Below are 21,950 nucleotides of genomic sequence, written 5' to 3' on the forward strand. Positions count from 1 at the left end.
CAGGACATAGCACATCAACTTTCCATCACGGAAAAAGTCAAATCTGCAACATATCCAACTACGTGACTCCTTTAACCTTCTTCAAGGAAAAAAAGAACGGTCCATAAATCTTTTCCCGAAAAATGGCGGAAAATACTAGAAGCTTTGGAGAGTCCCTCTCATGCTCGACTTAAGTATATGGCTGCTGTGTTCGCTACATTCTTGCGTTGTAGCGGTTAGTTTTTCCACTTAATTGTCATGTGGCCTCATTACTGAACAGTAAACGGGGAAAACTATTATTTCCATCTTCATCTACATGACTGTTCTGCACTTTGTACTTAAACGCCTAGCGGAGGGCTCAGCGAACCACTTTCGCGCTATTTCTATAACGTTCCACTCGCGAATAGCGCGGGCGAAAAACGAACTCTTAAATCTCACCATGCGAACTCTGATTTCTCTTATTTTGTTATAATGATCATTTTTCCTTATGTAGGTGGATGTAAGAAAAATAGTTCCACATTCGGAGGAGAACGTTGGAGATTGCAATTTCTTGAAAGTTCTCGCTGCAACGAAAAACGCCTTTGTTTTACTTATTGTAACCCCAAATCGAGTATCATATCCGTGACAGTCTCTGCCCTATTTCCTGATAGTACAAAACGATTTTCGCTATCCTTATCTGGTAAGTATCCTGTACTGCACAGCAAAACTCGATCAGAGCGTCAATTGCCATTTTTCGCACTATACAGATACCTTGTCTAAAGCATTTTGCAATTGATTTTGATTTCCTGATGACGTTACTTGACTGTGAGTGACAGCATCACCTACGGCTGCTCAGATTGCTCCCAAATCGTTAATATACATCACGAACAGAATTGGTCGTATAACTCTTCCTTGGGGATCCGCCAGAAATCACTTCTGTTTTACTCAACGTTTTTCCGTGAATTACCACGAACTGTGACCATTCTGAGAGGAAGTCACGAATTAGTCGCTCAAGTGAGACGGTACCCCATAGGCACGCAGTTAGATTAGAAGTGTCTTGTGAGGAACGATATCAAAAGTCTGTTGCAAATCTAGACATATGGAGTCAATTTGAAACCCCATGTCCTTAGCACTCATTACTTCGTGAGAATAAAGAGCTAGTTGTGTTTCACAAGAACGATTTTTTTGAATCCGTGCTGACGGTGTGTAACATATCGTTTTCCTCGAAGTAATTCACAATATTCGAACGCAGTATATGTTCGTAAATCCTGCTGTGCATCGACAACAGTGACATGGATCTGTAATTCATTGGATTACTCCTACTTTCTTTCTTGAGTGTTGGTGTGACCTGTGCAGCTTTCCAGTCTCTAGGTACTGACCATTTATCGAGCGCAAAAATTGTATATATTTGTTAAGTACAGAGATATTATATCAGTGTACACTCAAAGAAACATAACTGGTATGCAATCTGGACCGGAAGTCTTGCCGTCATTAAATTACTTAAGCGTTCTACATCGAGGATACCTACTTCTAAGTTACTCGTGTTCTCAGCAGTTCTTGATTCGAATTCTGGAATATTTAGTTCGTCTTCTTTGGTGAAGAAATTTCGAAAAATCACATTAACTCCGCTTTAGTACCGCTGTCACTTCCTTCCCATCGTTATCCCGCAGTGACGGTACTGATTGTGTCCTGGCCGCTGAGATCGATGTGCTTCAAATACGGCCAGAATCTCTTTGCGTTTTCTGACAGACTTCGAAACTGAGTTTCGTTGTGCAAACTAGCAAAAGCCTTTCGTATTGAAGTTCGCGCTAAATTTCGAGCGTCTGTAAAGCTTTGCCAGTCTTGTCATCCATTCCCGCGCCCAGAACGTATTTACAAAACTCTGCAATTTTTTTTTTTTAATCACCACCATGAAGGGCTCGTAGCAACTGAAACTGTGTGGTTTGAAGCACAAACATCGCCACGTACTGCGTAAGACAGACACATGAGGAATGGCTAATTGCTGAATGCGCTATACGTCTTGACCAAGCACATGGTGGCGATCTGTAGATTTCCCCATGTCTGGAACCACGCGACCGCTACGGTCGCAGGTTGGAATCCTGCCTCGGGCATGGATGTGTGTGCTGTCCTTAGGTTAGTTAGGTTTAAGTAGTTCTAAGTTCTAGGGGACTGATGACCTCAGATGTTAAGTCCCATAGTGCTCAGAGCCATTTGAACCATTTGAAAAGAAACTTTGTTAATCACGTAGGATCACTCCTGACTTTAGTTAGACGCTTTAAAACACTAATTCCGTCTTGCAGCTCCTACGACTTGCCACATCAACCTCGTGGGCATCAAACATCTCTGTTCAGTCCAGGTAGCAGGGAGATCAGAATTAAGGCATTTCCGCCAGTTAGTTCCTGTTCACGCTTCTAGAACTCCTCTGAAAGTTGGTGCTTCCTGCCACAACATTCGGAACTTTATTTCTACCAGCCGCTAGAAAGACAACGGCCGTCGTGAGGAAAATTACGTGTCGGTAACGCAGCCCAGTAAGCGCCAGGCCACAGCCCATTTAGGAGGATTAGGGAGAGATTGGCGCATGAACTCCAGACCGGACAAAAGTCCTCTTCCCCCACCTACCGGAATCTGTCCCTTGCACGACGGGGCGTCACGCGAGCCAGGAAATGTGTGACACGATCTGTAAGTTGAAATACACCCCACGTGTCTATCTTCGTTCATGTAGACAATATCGGAGAACGGAAATGGTAAACAGTCAATGTGACATTTTTTACGAAACGCGTTTTCAGTGCCGTTGTGTTCTCGATACTCTGTCCCTATACTAGATACAAGTGCTAAAACATGAAGAAAGTCTTTCAAACGTGGGTTGGTAGATGGGGCATTGTGTTTGTGATAAGCTGGGCTTGCCTCTGGAGTTCCAAAAGTTAAAATATACGAGAAATGTTTTTTGTTTACCACAGTTCTGCTGGTTACAAATCTGATGTTGTTTTTCTGTACTTTTATAATCACAAATAAAACGTAGTGCCTCGGTATTAGCGAAATATGAAACAAAAACTTTCTTAGTGCTATTTCTTCAGAAACTGACATTTTTTCTTAGACCGTGACTGTGAACGAAATAAATGCTGACTCTTGAAAAGAAGGAAACCGTAGCCATTCACCGTTAACAATGCTATTTGTTCACGCAAACTGCGCCGTGACCGGTTTCTAACCGATACGTTTATCTGCAGACGGCTGTCACGTTTGTATTTCATTTATCATTGTTTACATTAGTTGTCTGAAAAAAATAATCAACCACTGACGTACACAGTAACAAATGTAATACAAACGTAAACAGCCATCCGAAGGGGAACCTGTCGGCTATGTAAATAAACAGTGGCTGGTTGCCGTTTTCTAGTTTGCAGAATCTTCTTGTAAAAACTTTATTAATGGCACGTGTAACCAGTGTGTTTCAGGTATGGCACTTAGAACGTTCTTCATAAAGTACTTATTTTCTAATTTGTCATATTACTTTTTGCGGCGACGTGGTGAGCAGCATAATTTTGTGGAATCAGAACACCTTTTCAATTTTTAGTGTTCCGTAGCTCAGGCGGTAAAAAGGGAATATTTATAGGATCATTTTAATCTCGTTGCCTACTGCTAAGACCCCTTTTTCTCGGCAACAGGAAGAGGTATAAAACTGAAATTTATTTGAAATACATTGCGGCGTAAAAAATTTAAGCGACTAAATCACTGCAGTCCGAAGATACTGCAATGTTTTATACTTGCAAACTCATTAAAACCTGCACCGTGCTTCCCGTTGAAGTACCACCGTGAAATTTTGCAAGAAGTAAGGTATCAATGTAAAAGCAAAAGCAACCATAAAATTGTAAATTTCTAATTAAATCAATTTTTTTGCCGTTACAATCTTACATTGCATTAGTAATCCGTCAAAAATGTCATGTTTTCAGTAATAGTTTAGTGGTTGACGACGAAGGAATGCGTATCTAATTTACAAATAATTACTGTTAACAAAATGGCTCTGAGCACTATGGGACTTAACTACTGAGGTCATCAGTCCCCTAGAACTTAGAACTACTTAAACCTAACTAACCTAAGGACATCACACACATCCATGCCCGAGGCAGGATTCGAACCTGCGACCGTAGCGGTCACGCGGTTCCAAACTGACGCGCTTAGAACCGCACGGCCACATCGGCCGGCTACTATTAACAGGCTGAGCTACAATTAAATGAATTCCGCTGCCACTGTGAAAACGATGCGTTTGTCATTTAGTGGTGATAGACGCAAAGCAGCCCGGCTTCCAGTATGCTTTTGCTTTCTGTCTGTGTGGCTGTCTTTCTGCCTATGGCTGCCCGTCTGTCAAGACCTCTTGTCTCAGGAGACGATGGAGGTATCAAGCTGAAATTTGTCACAAATACTAAGGTCTAAGTCGAGGGGCATGAAAGGGAAGCAGTGGTTGGGAAAGGAGTGAGACAGGGTTGTAGCCTCTCCCCGATGTTATTCAATCTGTATATTGAGCAAGCAGTAAAAGAAACAAAAGAAAAATTCGGAGTAGGTATTAAAATTCATGGAGAAGAAGTAAAAACTTTGAGGTTTGCCGATGACATTGTAATTCTGTCAGAGACAGCAAAGGACTTGGAAGAGCAGTTGAACGGAATGGACAGTGTCTTGAAAGGAGGATATAAGATGAACATCAACAAAAGCAAAACGAGGATAATGGAATGTAGTCAAATTAAATCGGGTGATGCTGAGGGGATTAGATTAGGAAATGAGACACTTAAAGTAGTAAAGGAGTTTTGCGATTTAGGGAGTAAAATAACTGATGATGGTCGAAGTAGAGAGGATATAAAATGTAGACTGGCAATGGCAAGGAAATCGTTTCTGAAGAAGAGAAATTTGTTAACATCGAGTATAGATTTAAGTGCCAGGAAGTCGTTTCTGAAAGTATTTGTATGGAGTGTAGCCATGTATGGAAGTGAAACATGGACGATAACCAGTTTGGACAAGAAGAGAATAGAAGCTTTCGAAATGTGGTGCTACAGAAGAATGCTGAAGATAAGGTGGGTAGATCACGTAACTAATGAGGAGGTATTGAATAGGATTGGGGAGAAGAGAAGCTTGTGGGACAACTTGACTAGAAGAAGGGATCGGTTGGTAGGACATGTTTTGAGGCATCAAGGGATCACAAATTTAGCATTGGAGGGCAGCGTGGAGGGTAAAAATCGTAGAGGGAGACCAAGAGATCAATACACTAAGCAGATTCAGAAGGATGTAGGTTGCAGTAGGTACTGGGAGATGAAGAAGCTTGCACAGGATAGAGTAGCATGGAGAGCTGCATCAAACCAGTCTCAGGACTGAAGACCACAACAACAACAACTAAGGTCTACGGTTCCTGGTTGGCGTAAGAAATTTATAATTATGTCACACATTTTACTCGCAAACCTGGCACACTCACTCATCGAATCCTACTCATGACCTACCTACATACATAAATCAAGTCTGTACACAGCGCGAGTGTTACTCGGACTACTCCTGTTTTTATTAAGAGCGTGCTTCTGGCTGCTCTGGCGAGTTGTTGCTTACATTTTATGCTCAGTACCAGATTGATTGGGGTCCAGGTGGCGACTACACGTAACAACAAAACTCTTAGCACTTGATGAAGACGACTGGGTCCGTCATCGAAACGTTGGGTATACCATGGAAACAGCAACTGGGCAGAACACCCGGGAGCAGACTATTAAGAGATCTTTAAGATTCAATAACAAATGCACTGTCTTTGTTCTGCTGATTTTAGTTTGTTTCAAATTAGTTTTTGGCATATTAGGCCATCGTCAGGAAACAACGGACGATGTTCAAATAAACCGAAAACTCGTTTGAAATAAAGGAAAATCACCAGAACAAAAAGAGTGTACTTGTTATTCAACCTTGAATATGGAATTTTTCTGACAAGAAGTAACGGAAGAATCCATAAATATTTTTTGTCGTTCTCCTGAAAAGTGTCAGATTTGACACTTACAACATTTTCTGAATGTGGATCGCCCTTGAGGCGCGTCGAGACAGTCCGCGTAGTTGCGATAACGCTGTGTCCCGGATGGTGCAGTGGTTGTCGCACCTGCCTAGAGAGGAGGAGATTCCAGGTTCAAATCTGAGTCCAGCACACATTTTCACTCGTCGCCACTGATGCCGTGTAATGTCCCGAAGCAACTGATTGCAGTGAGCCCCTCCCTTTCGCTTCGTTTCTCTCTCAGTTCACCTTCAACTTACCTACAATAGAACATTTTCCATTTCCACGCTTCATATTGTCTCGTGTAATCCAGTTAATCGATTGTAAGCAACCTGTTTGTCATAACTGCATAAGCTTCCACGGCCAGTTGATATAAAACGTTTCCTGGGTATCGTACCGCGTCAACCTATAAAAAACTATCCTGGAAAAAACCCGCGTTACAGCGGCTTACTTCTGGATTTACTGGCCAGTACACCCAGAAGCAGGTCACTGTAACGCTGGTTTTGCTAGTGTAGTTTTTTACATTATGATTACATTATGACTCGGCAGGATATCCAAAAAGTTTTGTCAACTTTTTTATTTTTTACTTCTTCTTTCGTTTCTCCCTCGTTGGGGTACGCTGGATCAATCATTTCTTTGCGCGTTGTTCTCTTCTTAGGGCCCAGTATTTCTTCTTTCTTTCTGATCTTCTTTTCCTCTCTTCTTCCGAGATGCAGGGTTTGGACTTTTGTGTAGATTTTTCTTGGAACCTTACGTTTTAATCTTTGGCAATTAATTTAGCTGTTCGATCAATAAGTGAATTTTCTGAAATGTTTAAATCTACTAGGTCTTTCTCAGTTTCTTTAAACCAGTTGGGTTTCGTTTTGCGTTTACAGAAAAAGTCAAAGATTTGTTTAGTTAATCTGTTGGAATCCATTCTGAGAAGATGATCATAAAAATTTATCCTCCTTTTTCGCATAGTATCTGAAAGCTTTTCAGTTTTCTTATAGAGAGTTTCATTTTTGACGTATATAATCTCATTGACTTGAAATTTTGGTCCTATGATTTTTCTTAAAATTTTTCTTTCCTTTAGTTCAAGTTTCTCCATTTGGCCCTTGAAATTCATGTTTAGTGTTCCCGCAGCATTTTTTTTTTATTTTTTTGAGTAATCAGTCATCTGACAGGTTTGATATAGCCCGCTACGAATTAATCTTCTCGTGCACCAACTTTTTCATCTCAGAGGAACCGAGCGGGGTGGCGCAGTGGTTAGCACACTGGACTCGCATTCGGGAGGACGCCGGTTCAACCCCACGTCCGGCTATCCTGATTAAGGTTTTACGTGATTTCCTTAAATCGCTGCGGGCAAATGCCGGGATGGTTCCTGTCAAAGGGCACGGCCGACTTCCTTCCCTAATCCGATGAGACCGATGACCTCGCTCTCTGGTCTCCTGCCCCAAAACAACTCAACTCATCTCACAGTAGCTCTTGCGATGTTATTTGCAACTGTGTTCAGTTATTTGCCTATGTCCTGTACAGTGGGTTAAAACCTAGCGGATTAGTGGTGTGTGATTTACGTATCAAAATAAGCAACCGGTTCCCTTCTGTGTGCCGCAGGTCCCCCTCACCGCGGCCGCGTAAGAACATCCTGAAGAAGAGCCTCAGCGACAGCGAGACCAAACCGGAGGACGGCCCCGCCGGCGCCCAGCCGCCGCCCAAGAAGCAGCTGTCGCCCATCATAGAGGACGCGCCGCCGCGCGGCGGCTACGAGTTCGCGGCCGATGCGGCTGCCGCCGCCCCCGCCGCTCCCGCCGCCCCCGCCATGCACAGCAGCCAGGCGCCGGCGCCCCGGCCGCCCGTGACGCGCGGCCGCACCGTCGAGACGCTGGTGCGCCGCCTGTCGCAGGAGACGAAGAGGAAGGCGAAGCCGCCGCGAGGACTCAGCCCGTCGGCGCTGGTCGCGCCCGGCGAGGACCGCCGCCACAACAACAACCTGCCCTTCTCCTACACGGAGCCGCAGCAGCCGCAGCCGCCGCCCGCGGCCTCGGCCGGCGGCGCGGTGGAGGGGCAAGTGATCTACGCGGAGGTGGTGGTCGGCGGAGGGGGGTCCGGCAAGCAGACGGTGCACACCCAGGTGCCGGTGGCGGCACAGCGCGCCGCGCCGCCGCCGCACGCGGACGCCGACGACGACGACGAGGGCGTCAGCTTCAGCATGGACTTCGGCGCGCGCCACGAGCTCTCCTCCGCCGCCGACCTCCGCCGCTACCGCCGCGACCGCGACGCGGTCTTCGAGTCCCGCGAGAGCGCCGACGCGTCCGAGCACGCTCTGCCCGGCGGCGGCAAGGCGACCAGCGCCCGCCGCGAGTTCGCCTACAGCGGCGTCTCGCCCGACGGCGGCCTCTACAAGAAGGAGTACGTCGTGCACGAATCCAGCTCGCGCTACGAGTCCGACTTCGGCCTCGACTCGTCCGGCCGCGGCAGGGCCGACGGCATGGACTCGCGCCGCAAGGACTTCCTCGTCGAGGGCTCGGGCCGCTACGACGCCGACCACCTGTTCGACCCGCGGCTCAGGAAGAGCTACGACGACGACGACGACGATTTCGTCCGACGCGAGAAGTACGGCAGCGAGTCGCGGCTGTTCAAGGAGCCGCTGGACGGCGTCGGCGGCTTCTACGGCAGGGACCCCGTCATCCAGACCAGACTCATCGACAGCGGCGACCTCAGCTCGCGCAGGGACCGGCTCGAGTCGCGCATCGAGAGCCAGCGCAAGGAGCGCTTCAGCAGCTACAACAAGAGGGACCTGACCGAGTCCGCCAGGAAGTACGCGACGGACCCGCCGCGCAAGGCTGCGCCCGACGGCCGCTACAGCAACAGGAGGGAATTCCTCGCCTCGCAGATAGACTACGCCGACGGCGACGACGTCGACGACGACCACGTGCGCTACGAGAACGACCGCAACCGTCGCAAGAGCGCCGCTTCGACGCGCTACGCGGCGGACCTCTCCGCGAGCGCGACCGCCACCGTCACCAGCAGCGGCTCCTCCAGCAAGAAGGACTTCTTCGCCGACTCGGGCATCGAGGTGGACTACCGCAAGGAGCCGCGTCGCTACGACGACGTGCAGACGGTGGAGGGCCCGTCGGCCAAGATCTTCATCGGCGGCCGCGGGTCGGCGTCGCCGTCGTCGCCCCCGCCTGCGGCCAACGTGACGCGCGTCGACCTGCGCACCGGCGCCACGCCCACGCCGACGGCCACGCCCACGCCGGTGCCCGCCAGCGACGCCGAAGACGACCCGCGCCCCGGCAGGCACTTCTACTCGGCCCGGACCGCCACCGCCGGCGCCACCAGCTTCTCTTCGACGCGGCTGGTGCAGGAGCGGCACAAGAGCAACGACGTGCTGCCCGCCTCCACCGTGCTCATCAGGTCAGTCTGCCAGTGACGTCACTGGGCCGCGCGCTGCGCAGGCGCCGCACCCCGCTAGCGATTCGGTCGAGGGCACCGTTTCCAATGCGTCACCGTCCGTTCCAGTAGTTCCTTTATTTCGAGCGCAGGACAGTTCCACTCTGCTCGCTATAGAATCACTGTTGTTTACACTACCGTGAGCATTTCCAAGTGCCTACTCCTATCGTAATGTTAGTATTTCAATACGAAAATAGAAGTACAGGTTTTTAATATTAATTATACGAGGAGGCCAATGAAACTAATATAACTCGAAAGTTACGTTTTCATAGATGTGCGCAAAGAAAAAAAATCAATGGTGTACATAGCCATTTAGGATCATAAAAGCCAGTAGATACTTTCATATGCAAAACTCTACTGATACCTTCTCTACGACGCATTGAAATCTCCAATACGTCGTCCGCAGCTCGTGGTCGTGCGGTAGCGTTCTTGCTTCCCGCGCCCGGGTTCCCGGATTCGATTCCCGGCGGGGTCAGGGATTTTCTCTGCCTTGTGATGACTGGGTGTTGTGTGATGACCTTAGGTTTGTTAGGTTTAAGTAGTTCTAAGTTCTAGGGGATTTATAACCATAGACGTTATGTCCCATAGTGCTCAGAGCCATTTGAACCATTTTTTTCTCCAATACGTCAACATCGAAAATCGAAGTTTCACCAAATTCTGCCCTGCGTGCATATCAGGTGCTGTGGTAGAAATGCCACACGAAAGTAACAATGTTTCTTGATATCGCATTCTAGATACGTTTACGTTTACAAGGTTCATTTGCAGTAACCCATGCATACTAGGCAGCGACAGTGCAACAACTGCTAGGTCGTTTATGTTGTCAGCAGTGGAAAACATCACAGTAAGAAAGCCGTCGGGGGCAAAATAGACTGTACATTACGTAGTTTATTGGCGTCCTGTTTTCGCTTAGTTTTGTTTACCAGTAGGGAGACCTAACTTTCTGTTCATTTGCCGCTCATACCATGCAAACTGCAGTAAGTTCCTAATTATCAATCTCTTCACTTTGAATTGCTGCAACTTCGTTTATTATGTTTTACGGTGTGATTCGAATAAGAACACCAATCGGTTGGACTGAAAGATGAAGAGCTAGAGAGGTGTTATTTTTGTGTTGGAAAAGTAATAGGAATAATGTGGGCATTGATAGTGCTAACTCTTTTTCTGTTTTGCAGGACTTTATTCAGCTAAGAACTAATGCCTACCTACGAATAAATTGCAATTAATTATCTAAAAGAAATTGAGCTTTTTTACTTTAGAAACACAGTTGGCCGAATTTCGGCAATAGATGATACCAGTACAGTATTATTAATAAGACGAACACAGGACGTCGCTGTTGCCCATGTTTTTAAGAATGGAGGTAATGAATAATGGCCAAACTCAGTTTATTGTAGGGCAAATAATAGTGATTCTATAAAAACCAGGATGGAAAATGAATTGTTTTTTTTTCCTTTCTCGTAGAGTAGAAAATATAGGATGAGCGTTGAGATGCTCAGAATGGAATTTTCGTCATCCATACACTCGAAAAGTATCATGCTTATAGTGCTGCGTAACGTGTGCCCGTAAGCGCTTTAGAACTATTGAGTGTTTTTAAAAATACCGTGGATTTGTACATCCGTTTCATAGACACCTTAGTAACAAGTTACAGCCATACTGGCTATTGATCGACCGTGACTTTTTCGAAAGTATGATTAGGTTTTTCAGAGACTACTACCAGTAAAAAAACTTGTTGGCACTCAAATTATTTAATGAAACATTATTTTTCGAGACGTAAACCTCATCTTCAGGCTACAGTGCAATACAAAATCTTTTAACAAAAGTATACAAAGATATTAAAGTTGTTCTATACAGTCCTGGCATGTGCTCTTAATGTGGAATAGCTGGCTTCTTCAACAAGACTGTTGACAGTGATTTTGTGTTTCATATATCCTTTGCAAATTTGTGAACAGCGGTGAACAAGTTTCAAGGAGCCACAGAAACGGAGGGAACTGAACATACCACAATAAGACAGGCATTTCACATGGAAAAAGATGGACACAGAACTTGCCAAGAGTGTACAAAATGACTTTGATACCTACGAAATAGTTTTATTAAAAGCTCCTGTATTGTCACTGTAGCTTGAAGATTAGTTTTATAGCTCGAACGAGATCCTTCATTAAACACTTTAAGTAGTCAACAAATTTTGTGACTGGCAGAGTACTCTGGAAAACCTTTCAGACTTCTTAATAATTTGCATACGATATCTGGAATGAACTTAACTTAGCTCTTTTAAGAGTTAAATGCAAGGACATTTCGCAAGTTTATGACAAGTATTACGCCTCAGATGTCGCTAATTATTATGTTACAGGAAAAGAAGAAATAGCCACGGCAATAATTTTAAGATTTTGTGCTGCACTTGACAGTATTGCTGAGTCTCCGTTTCAATAAATTTTCCTGCGGTGGCGTTACGAAATAGCTTCCTTGTAAACCATAGTGAAAGTGTCGCGAATAATATCGAATTTCTAGCTATAAAATGTACTACATTAGCGATTTATCTCACTATGAAACTATTTTACGAAGTTCCTCCATTTCTACTTTCTTGAGACATGTGTTGAACTAAAATATTAATGACAAATACGCATTATGTACTTCGAGGTACTAGAACTACAGCTACCAATTGTCACTGCGCTAAAATAAGAGCAATGATTTGAAGATTTGTTTAATCTGGAGGTAATGTCTTAGGCTTCTGTGAACTCTACCACCAATCTTTCAGAGTATACTGTCAGTTGTTTAGTGTGTTACGAATTACGTCATGAATACCATCAAAGTTTTTTTTAAATTTTGGATGATGATGCATTAAAATAGTTTTTGTCACGGAGAATTCAGGTTTTTCTTGTAATATTTTTCTTCTGCTCAGCTTTGTTCGTAGTCTTTTTTTTTTTTCGCTTTGGCCTTCTAGGTACTACGTGACAATTTCAGTTCCTTCTCTTTTATTTCCCGCTGTGTTCATTCATCTTTCCACCATGTCACTTTTTCTTTCGTCAGACTACAGCAAACCTGTTCCCTCACTGCTTCTGCCTTGTAATCCTTCTAAATTTAACTCTTTCTTTCCGGTGGTATATCTTTCTCCTGCTTCTTCTGCTTCACCTTCTCAGATGCAGATTGTTTTTAAATTTCTTTTCTTACAGATGCATGAAGATCTATTTTGTCGGCATATTGACATTCACCCAGTACAAATGTCCATAAAATATCAGTGTTCTTTTCCTTATCGTCTCCGATACTTTCTCTCTATTTTGAAATATTTCGTCACTGTTTTTTTTAGTTTTCTGACTTCTGTCCTTATTTGACCTGAAAGTTTGCTCATGATTCTTCTCTCTTAATATTTCTAGTTTGTCTAATTTACTCGTACAATCCACAGCTAGGCATTCATTTGCACTGGTTCATTCTGGTTTCACGACTGTGCTGTGATGCATTAATGTTCCGTTTCTTGAAACGCACTTTTTATTGTACAATTTTTTTTAATTATTCCATACGCCCTTTTCATTTTGTGAAGCCTTTCGTTTCATGTTAGCTCTTTCTAACTTATTTTTTGGAATTATTCCTCCTTTCTACATGACCAATGAAACGCGTAAAAATTTTGGTGCATTTTTTATGTTAGTGATAAATATGTTTTTCCCTGCAGACATTGTTAAACGTGCTCTACGGCATCTGTTCCCATAGAATGACTTGTATTTCTGCGTCTGGCGATTTTGAGATGGAACAGAAAAATCGTCTGCTAACGCCAGGAAGTTTACTTCAGTACGCTATTTCTTTCTTCCCAGTTTTATTGTTGATAATCGATAGTCTTTACTGTTTTATTTAATTGTTATTGATTGCGATGCAACTAAAACTTCGTCTTCAGTCACTTAAGGACTGTGATCAGTGTGATATACCCCGGCAAGCTTATCCTCTTAATGTACTCCATCATCCTATGATGTCGTAACTACGTGACTGGCAAACTCAAAACAAGATATACTTGCAATGGTGTATCGCATTGAGCGCTGTGGTAATCTGCCCGAAGATGAAGTCGTAGTTGTTTCAAAATCGATGTAAAAGAAATAAAAGCAGTAAACTCAACGGATTGGAAAAAAAGAGAGTAGCCCTTAATCTCCATAAAAAAAAGGTTCCACTGCTGACTTCACCAATTTCCATCGCTAAGGAACCAACAAAATCCTAGCTACAGGGTTGTTTTCAAAATTTCATTCATTATTCATATCAAACCTGTAAAGATCTCCTCTTTATATTTTTAACTGAATCTTCTTTTGTAAGAAGCCTTGGTGCCTCGTTCTGGACGAATTCATTAGAGTGTTGCAGTGAGGATACCTGTACGCCAAGTGCAAACGCGTGTATTACAGAACGAATGTCGTGTTTCTAATCAGTATATTTCCATCGACTCGTACTTCTCATGGTAAACAACCACAGCTAAATGTCATCGGTGCTTCTTTGCCCTTAGATTTCAGCTGTGGCACTGATCAATCCTCTCTCGCCGGCCGGTGTGGCCGGGCGGTTCTAGGCGCTTCAGTCTGGAAACGCGTGACCGCTACAGTCGCAGGTTCGAATCCTCCTTCGGGCATGGATGTGTGTGATGTACTTAGGTTAGTTAGGATTAAGTAGTTCTAAGTTATAGGGTACTGATGACCTCAGCTGTTGAGTTCCATAGTGCTCAGAGCCATTTGGACCATTTGAATCCTCTCTCGGGGATAGCTTGCACCATTGTTGGTCGTGTCTAGCCAATGACAGCACGAATGGGTTATCGCTGAAGTTGTGCGCCAGTGTCGTGGGATTCAGGAGCGTGAAGACATTCCATTAAGCTTTTCCGTAAAATCGTCGAGAGCACAGCGGTCCAGATTCGGAACAGCTCGTGTTAAAAGGCAGCTCCAGATTGTAATGAACCTTAATGTACGGTAAGAAGGTCGGTGCTGTGTTGTCTGTGTTGTAATGTTTCGTTGCCTGTTCTCATTTTCTTTTTTTTTTCCACATCTTCAGCTCGTATTACGTATTACACACATTTTCACTAGTTTGTGGTTATTGTCAGTTAAACTGAAATACAAAGTTACTTGCGGCAACTAACTGAATAAACAGTCTGTAACGATGCAGGTAAGTATTGCTTATGGCATACACTTTGGAAACGAACCTAACCAAACTCTGCAAATTTATCGGCCACCGTGTGTAACCTGTTTGTTGACAGCTGTTAGTAGCCATAATTTTCCGATTACTTAAATTTTATTCGTGATAAGCGTTTCGAGAAGTTAAGATTCATCATGCATTCATACAGAATCAAAAATTATGTACTGCAAGTATACACACATATTATTAGTGGCGGTGTTGTAACATATACTGAGGAATGGGTGGGAACTTCTACGTATGAAGAAAGAAAAGCACCACATGCTTCATCTACTGTTACTCTATAAATGTGACGTCATTCATTTTATTTTGAATAGAATACAGTGATATTATCTCGAAGGCATGCAGTGCTTCTCATTCTGCGTGCATATTGTGTTATATATTTTTGTATTGTTATAAATCCTTGATAATGAGACTGGTTGTTAGATATGCCTCGTACAGGGGGGATTTAAGAAATGTGTGCGCAAAAGTATGATGTGGTTCCTGTAATACAATCTTTTATCAGTTCTAACTGTCACGGCTGAAAAACAGTGTGGCCTTGACAGATATTTTGTGAACTACGAACGGACAAGTGTGAAGGGAAGTTAGTTACCTTCTGAGTACTTGTAATCGTATCCTGATGTAGTGTGCGCTAAATGTTTTTACATAAAAACACGCGCAGGTGTCTCATTTACTTTGCGTGATACCTGTCCACTGTACTGCATATCCCATAGAACGTAGACAGCGTATAAAATCAAAAGCACATTGATGTTATCCAAACAAAGTTTGAATCAAGTGACTCTAAACCAAAGAGGCGGATATTTTGTTCTGTGCTTAAATCCTCGTCACATTTTTTAATCCATCCAGTATCTGAAGCAATGTCTTTTTTTTTTTAATGGAAAGGTACAGAAAGCTATTACAAACAGCACAATAATACCAAGGCTTGTAAATGTTTAGAGTGAAAAATTTTACGAGCACAGCGTAGGAATGTACTAAATTTGAAATGGTGACAACCCTTGTTTAAATAAATTTTGTATCAGGCCAAACAGAAAAGTAGATATTAATCATAAAGAGACCCACTTCACTAACTGTAAACCTAAATGAACGGCACTACGACTCTATATGAACTACTAACTCACTGGGAGTGCCGTAAATCGCTGAAAAATGTCACTACTATGCTAATCGTTTTTTATTATTAAAGAGAAATCTTTCTGGCCATTTGTGTGAAAACCGAATCTAGAGCTTTGCTACACTTTCCGAAATAATGCGTTTTGCCATTTCAGTTAGTTTTTAATCATCTGATAACTCCGACCACTACTACTATTTATGGCAGTTACTTATCAACTGACTCACTGTTTTTCCTTCCAGTAACAGAGAATCGAAAAATAAATCATATTTATGAAAAGACTTCCACTAGGGTTTTTTCAAGATAGTTATAGCGATGTATATATGTATCTGTCCTATGTGACACTTGGACCATTCTTTTGATTGAACCTGTCTCTTAGTTTGGTTGGCTAAAATTAGAAATAAGTTACAGGCTGTGTGTGTGTGTGTGTGTGTGTGTGTGTGTGTGTGTGTGTGTGTGTGTGTGTGTGTTATACTGCGAGTCTGTACTGTAGGAGAAATCATTCAACGGCGGAGCTGTTTTCAGCAGCAGGTTATTTTCAGGCTGTGAGTAAAGATAGGCCGACTGTGAAAACTTGTTCCGGTGGCTCGCGGACGAGTCTTTTGTAGCGACTGGAAATGCAGGCGAGACCAGAAGACGGAGCTGGAGTTAAATGAAAGTGAACTTTTACATTCAGCTAAGTTTCTTCTGCGTATTACGTGTGTTTCAAAGTGAAGCTGATGCCTGTGGGCGTCTTATATTACCTGACTGCGCGTTACGAGTGAAAGGCGGCGGGAACTCGCGTTAATGACGCAAACCGGCGTCTGCTTGTGCGTCATTCTCTTTTCCTATACAATAGTAACCGCCTTCACTCGCTCCACTATGCTAACATGGCCTATCCGTCATCGGTCTTCACCAGTAATCGGGTGCGTTTCGTCTACACTGTCTTAGACTGCTTATTTTTATTATCTCGATGTCTCATTCCCCGCTTCATACTCTGAAGATAGTTATACCGGAGTTTTTTCAAGCAGAATCAAGTTTTTTCTTGTTTTGCAAATCAAACTGTATTTTCCTGCAGCTAGTTACTTTATTTATCCCATACGCGTTTCGCCTTCTCCTGTTCCAAGGCTTCATCAGTGGGATCTATAACGATACAGTTTTGTTAGTTATAGATTATCAAACAGTTCACTTCGCGATTTTTTGTAAAAAATGTAATTACTTACGATTTGCTGATCTGCGTTTCCTCACATCTGGTCTGGAGGTCGCACTACCACTGTTATCACTGCCATATATTCAGTGCACGCTGTTTGTAGCACGCTTACCAACTTACAGGATAACGGCGGGAAATTTCGGTTTGTTATTACAAATTTAAGATTTTCATTTGACTCACCTTCGTACATTATGTGATGTTCACGGTGATGTTTGGAATTAGTTGTAACTGTTATGCAACTTTTGAGACGTGACCGACATGTTGGCCAGATGAGGCGGGAGCTAAACATTCAGCACCAAGTTAAGTAGCTGACTAGTCATGGTTTCCATTTACCCTTTCGACTCCTAGACACGTACTTTTTTCTTGAAAACATAAAACATACCAGATTAACAACACCGGTCTCATTCGCCAACGGCTTAAAAAAAACCGTCTCCCGAACTGTCAGTGTGAAACCGCACATTGTTCTGTGATGGCGTGCGGCTGCTGTTGGCCGATAATGGGCGGCGAAAGGTGAGTGGCCACAGCGCAGGGCCGGCCCGGCCCGCGTCCTTCACTCCCGCGCCGACTGTGCGGCGCTCAGGAGTTGCCAAAGCCGCCGGTTAGGCACTGACGTCGGCAAAAGTGTAAGGCGCTCCTTTCAGTATTCAGGTACCTGCAATTGATGTAAGTAAATTACACACCACTACCCAGTAACGTACAGTATTTCCTTTCACATAGTGATGACGACGAGACTCCACGGTGCGCAGGAAGCATTAAGAGTCCATCGTACAACATGACTGCTCAGACGCGTCCACAAATTCACTACTGGCCATTAAAATTGCTACACCACGAAGATGACGTGCTACAGACGCGAAATTTAACCGACAGGAAGAAGATGCTGTGATATGCAAATCATTAGCTTTTCAGAGCATTCACACAAGGTTGGCGACGGTGGCGACACCTACAACCTGCTGAAACGAGGAAAGTTTCCAACCCATTTCTCATACACAAACAGCAGTTGACCGGCGTTGCCTGGTGAAACGTTGTTGTGATGCATCGTCTAAGGAGGGGAAATGCGTATCATCACGTTTCCGACTTTGATAAAGGTCGGATTGTAGCCTATCGCGATTGCGGTTTATCGCATCGCGACATTGGTGCTCGCGTTGGTCGAGATCCAATGACTGTTGGCGGAATATGGAATTGGTGGGTTCAGGCGGGTAATACGGAACGCCGTGCTGGATCCCAACGGCTTCATATCACTAGCAGTCGAGATGACAGGCATCTTATGCGCATGGCTGTAACGGATCGTGCAGCCACGTCTCGATCCCTGAGTCAACAGATGGGGACGTTTGCAGGACAAAAACCATCTGCGCGAACAGTTCGGCGACGTTTCCAGCAGCATGGACTATCAGCTCGGAGACCGTGGCTGCGGTTACCCTTGACGCTGCATCACAGACACGAGCGCCTGCGATGATGTACTCAAAGACGAACCTGGATGCACGAATGGCAAAACGACATTTTGTAGGATGAATCCAAGTTCTGTTTACAGCATCATGGTGGTCGCATCGCGGTGAACGCACATTGGAAGCGTGTATTCGTCATCGCCATACTGGCTTATTGACCGGCGTTACACGTCTCGGTCCGTTTGAACAGTGGACGTTACATTTCAGAAGTGTTACGACTCGTGGCTCTACCTTTCGTTTGATCCCTGCGGAACCCTACATTTCAGCAGGATGATGCACGACCGCATGTTCCAGATGCTGTACGGGCCTTTCTGGATACAGAAAATGTTCGCCTGCTGCCCGGGCCAGCACATTCTCCAGATCTCTCACCAATTGAAAACGTCTGGTCAATGGTGACCGAGCAACTGGCTCGTCACAGTACGCCAGTCACTACTCTTGATGAAATGTGGTATCGTGTTGAATCTGCATGAGCAGCTGTACCTGTACACGCCATCCGAGCTCTGTTTGACTCAATGCCCAGGCGTATCAAGGCCGTTATTACGGCTAGAGGTGGTTGTTGTGGGTACTGAGTTCTCAGGATCTAAGCACCCAAATTGCGTGAAAATGTAATCACATGTCAGCTCTAGTATAATATATTTGTCCAATGAATACCCGTTTATCATCTGCATTTCTTCTTGGTGTAGCAATTTTAATTGCCAGTAGTGTAATAACGGAGGAAGGTACAATGAGCGGCCATCCCGCCAGCTAGCGCCTACATGTGTTCAGTAGGAATGAGGTCTGGTGCTCTGGAGTAACACACAACTCCTCTTGTGTCTTCGGAATGTGTCTCAAACAATTCTGACAGTTCGGGAGCGACGGGTTAGGGCATTTTCGGTGGAAGCCGTCTGTCGAATGCCGTAGGCAAACAAGCGGAAGCACATGGCAAGAAATAGGTTCTTGTATCGTTGTTCGTTATGAGAGGGTGGCAGACATATGGGCTTTCATCCTTCCTATATATCTATACTTCGCGACCCACTTTACGCTGTGTTGTAGATACTCCGTCTTGTACCTTCAGTTTTGCTGGCCCTTCAGCAATAGTGGTAGACATGAAGTGGAGATTATTTCATTAACTGCTATCTGTCATCTTTGGTACTTCAACACATTTTGAGAAGCATGTTTCATCTACAGAGCCGGCCATTTTAGCCGAGCGGTTCTAGGCGCTTCAGTCCGGAACAGCGCTGCTACTACGGTCGCTGGTTCGAATCCTGCCTCGGGCATGGATGTGTGTGATGCCCTTAGGTTAGTTAGGTTTAAGTAGTTCTAAGTTCTAGGGGACTAATGACCTCAGATGTTAAGTCCCATAGTGCTCAGAGCCATTTGACCCATTTTTTTCATCTACAGAACGGCAAAAGACTGTTATTGTAAAGAAAACGCAAATTTAATCTACGAGGCTCCGGTGTGGCATGTGCAGTGCAGTTCTCATTTACCACTTCCGAGAAGCTCAGTGCATGGAGTGGGTAGCACCTGGACGTAACAGCGTTCAGTGACGTGTCGCTTCTTACTAATAAATACCAGTCAATGTTCACCTACTCTCAGGCTCGAAATTTGTGACAGACTATTGTCGTTGCACTGTCACTGTGTCTCAGAGAGGTTAACTGCGTGCGTGACCGATTTCTGAAGATAATGGGCACGCATTTGTCGTGTTACCCTGTTATGGTTCTCCAAATGGTTATGGTTCTCTAAAATAAAGATTAAATTGCAGACAGGATTATGGTTGTCGGCCTGAATAAATGTTCTTTACACAAGCTGGGTACCGTTCCACAATGAAAATATTTATTCAACTTTTGCTTAATATCGTGAGAGCAACGACGAACTGAACCACTAGTTCGATCAAGAATACATCTTCTTGCTCATCATGTTGCTATTTAAAGTTAGGCTGGATGACTTTTCACTCTCCAAGAATTTATATAGAAATTTGGCAGATCTTTAGACAGTAGGCTGCCGTTTAAAGCCCATGAAGCTATGCGGAAATTTTAAAGTTCTTTAACCGCTCTGGTGTTGAATTCCACGAGCGTTACTATCGAAAATTCTTAAGTTACCCGACTCCTGCAGAAATATTACAAGCCTCTCATAAGGACATGTACGTACTCGCAGACCTCTCAAAGCGAACTGATCCTGACCAAAATGGCCGCTGCCCTTATATCGAATCGATCTCTCCGTAGCAGAGCCCACAGAATTCAAATACAGTACGTATTATTATAAAAGTTACATATTTAAATACTCTACATGACTCGCACTTGTGCGCTGATTCCTTTGGACTGCTAAAAAATTGCAGTTTCACTGTCTATACATGGTAAGTCTCTAACTATTGCCACCAAGAATAACTCCGAAAGTAGGATAGGAGCTGAAAACTTTGTGGGACAAATGTTGCATGGGACAACGGGGCCCATTATATGAGGTTAGTTTTTTGTTGCGTGGTGGGGTCGTGTCAGAGATATGAAGGTCAACTTCGGTTTTCTTTTTTTTAATTGGATGCTGTAGTTTGGTACTTATTTTCTGATAGCAGCTATCGAGACGAATCCAATGATGTGTAACAGTAAGGTCTTTGAAGGTCAACGAAGGTCCCAAAGATGGCATGAACGTCCATTTACAGAAGGTGTTCGAAGTGATGACCACTGGTATCAATGCAGTGCTGCAGTCTTCTTATCATGGATTGAGTGGTATTCCTTATCACATCGGAACTTATTGAAGCACATGCTCTGACAATTCTCTCTCGCATATCTTCAGGTGTAGTTGGAACATCAAACAAAACAGCATAGCACCCCGTGGACACACTTTATTTACCAGTCTAGTGCATCGTACATTTAGGAACTGATTTCTCTTCTGATAATGCTACAGTTTTCTAGCACGAAGCAGAAAGAAGCCGTAGAAGACATAGTTTAGGTAATATAGCCTGGTCTCCAAAGTCGTTGATTAATGGTAGTTGATAAGAGCAGTTCCTTTGTCGTGACAATCTTATCCGTGTCATAGACACAGCCTCGACTTTTCTTTTTTTCTTTTCTATTCTTGCAGCATCCCCGGCTAAGAACCGAGGTAGTTTCGGTCACCATCGTAGAACTGCAAGATAGATGACTGTCGGATATACGGCAGAGAGAGAGAGAGAGAGAGAGTATTCTATTGTCGCTCATCACCCAGAAAAATTGTTCTTGTCCTCTTGATAAGATAACGGAAAAATCTTCAAAATTTTATCTTTCTATTTTGATAGACGTCCCAAAACAGTTTCGATTTGCAATGTGATAATTGTCAATTGGATCTTTTTACTCCAACAAGCCTGTTCTTTTATGACAAACACGGAAACATTCAACACGATACACTACAAAAAGTATGTCCACAATTATGAAAACGACCTACAGCCGTCTTCCAGTTGTACAACAGTATACACACTGAGAATGCAATACACATTTAGTGTTTACTACGTGCAATAAACTGACAATCCGCACGGTCATAAACAAATGAACCCTGCGCCCGTTTTAGCGTCACGGGTGAAGGCGAGGTACCGCGGCAACTTTCATTTTCCTTCAGCCTTGAAAACAACCTTTCCGCTCTGAGCCGGGATGGTTTTTTCGTTGCATTCTCCAAAACCCCAGCAGAGGCGATTCGAGAGCGATCCAGCAAGGTTTAAGAAAATTTATTGTCGGTATACTCACA

General features: G+C 44.1%; 1 protein-coding gene across 2 annotated transcripts in view; it reads left to right on the forward strand.

The window, feature by feature from the left end:
* The window catches only part of LOC126416770 (zinc finger CCCH domain-containing protein 13), a 386,118-nt gene that overhangs the window by 135,581 nt on the left and 228,587 nt on the right, over positions 1-21,950 (forward strand). For both annotated transcript variants that reach the window (XM_050084619.1, XM_050084621.1), the window contains one exon: positions 7,553-9,355. In XM_050084619.1, the coding sequence (XP_049940576.1) occupies positions 7,553-9,355 (1,803 nt within the window). The remainder of the gene's footprint in view (positions 1-7,552; positions 9,356-21,950) is intronic.

This window comes from Schistocerca serialis, chromosome 8, assembly GCF_023864345.2.
Source record: "Schistocerca serialis cubense isolate TAMUIC-IGC-003099 chromosome 8, iqSchSeri2.2, whole genome shotgun sequence".
Lineage (NCBI taxonomy): Eukaryota > Metazoa > Arthropoda > Insecta > Orthoptera > Acrididae > Schistocerca > Schistocerca serialis.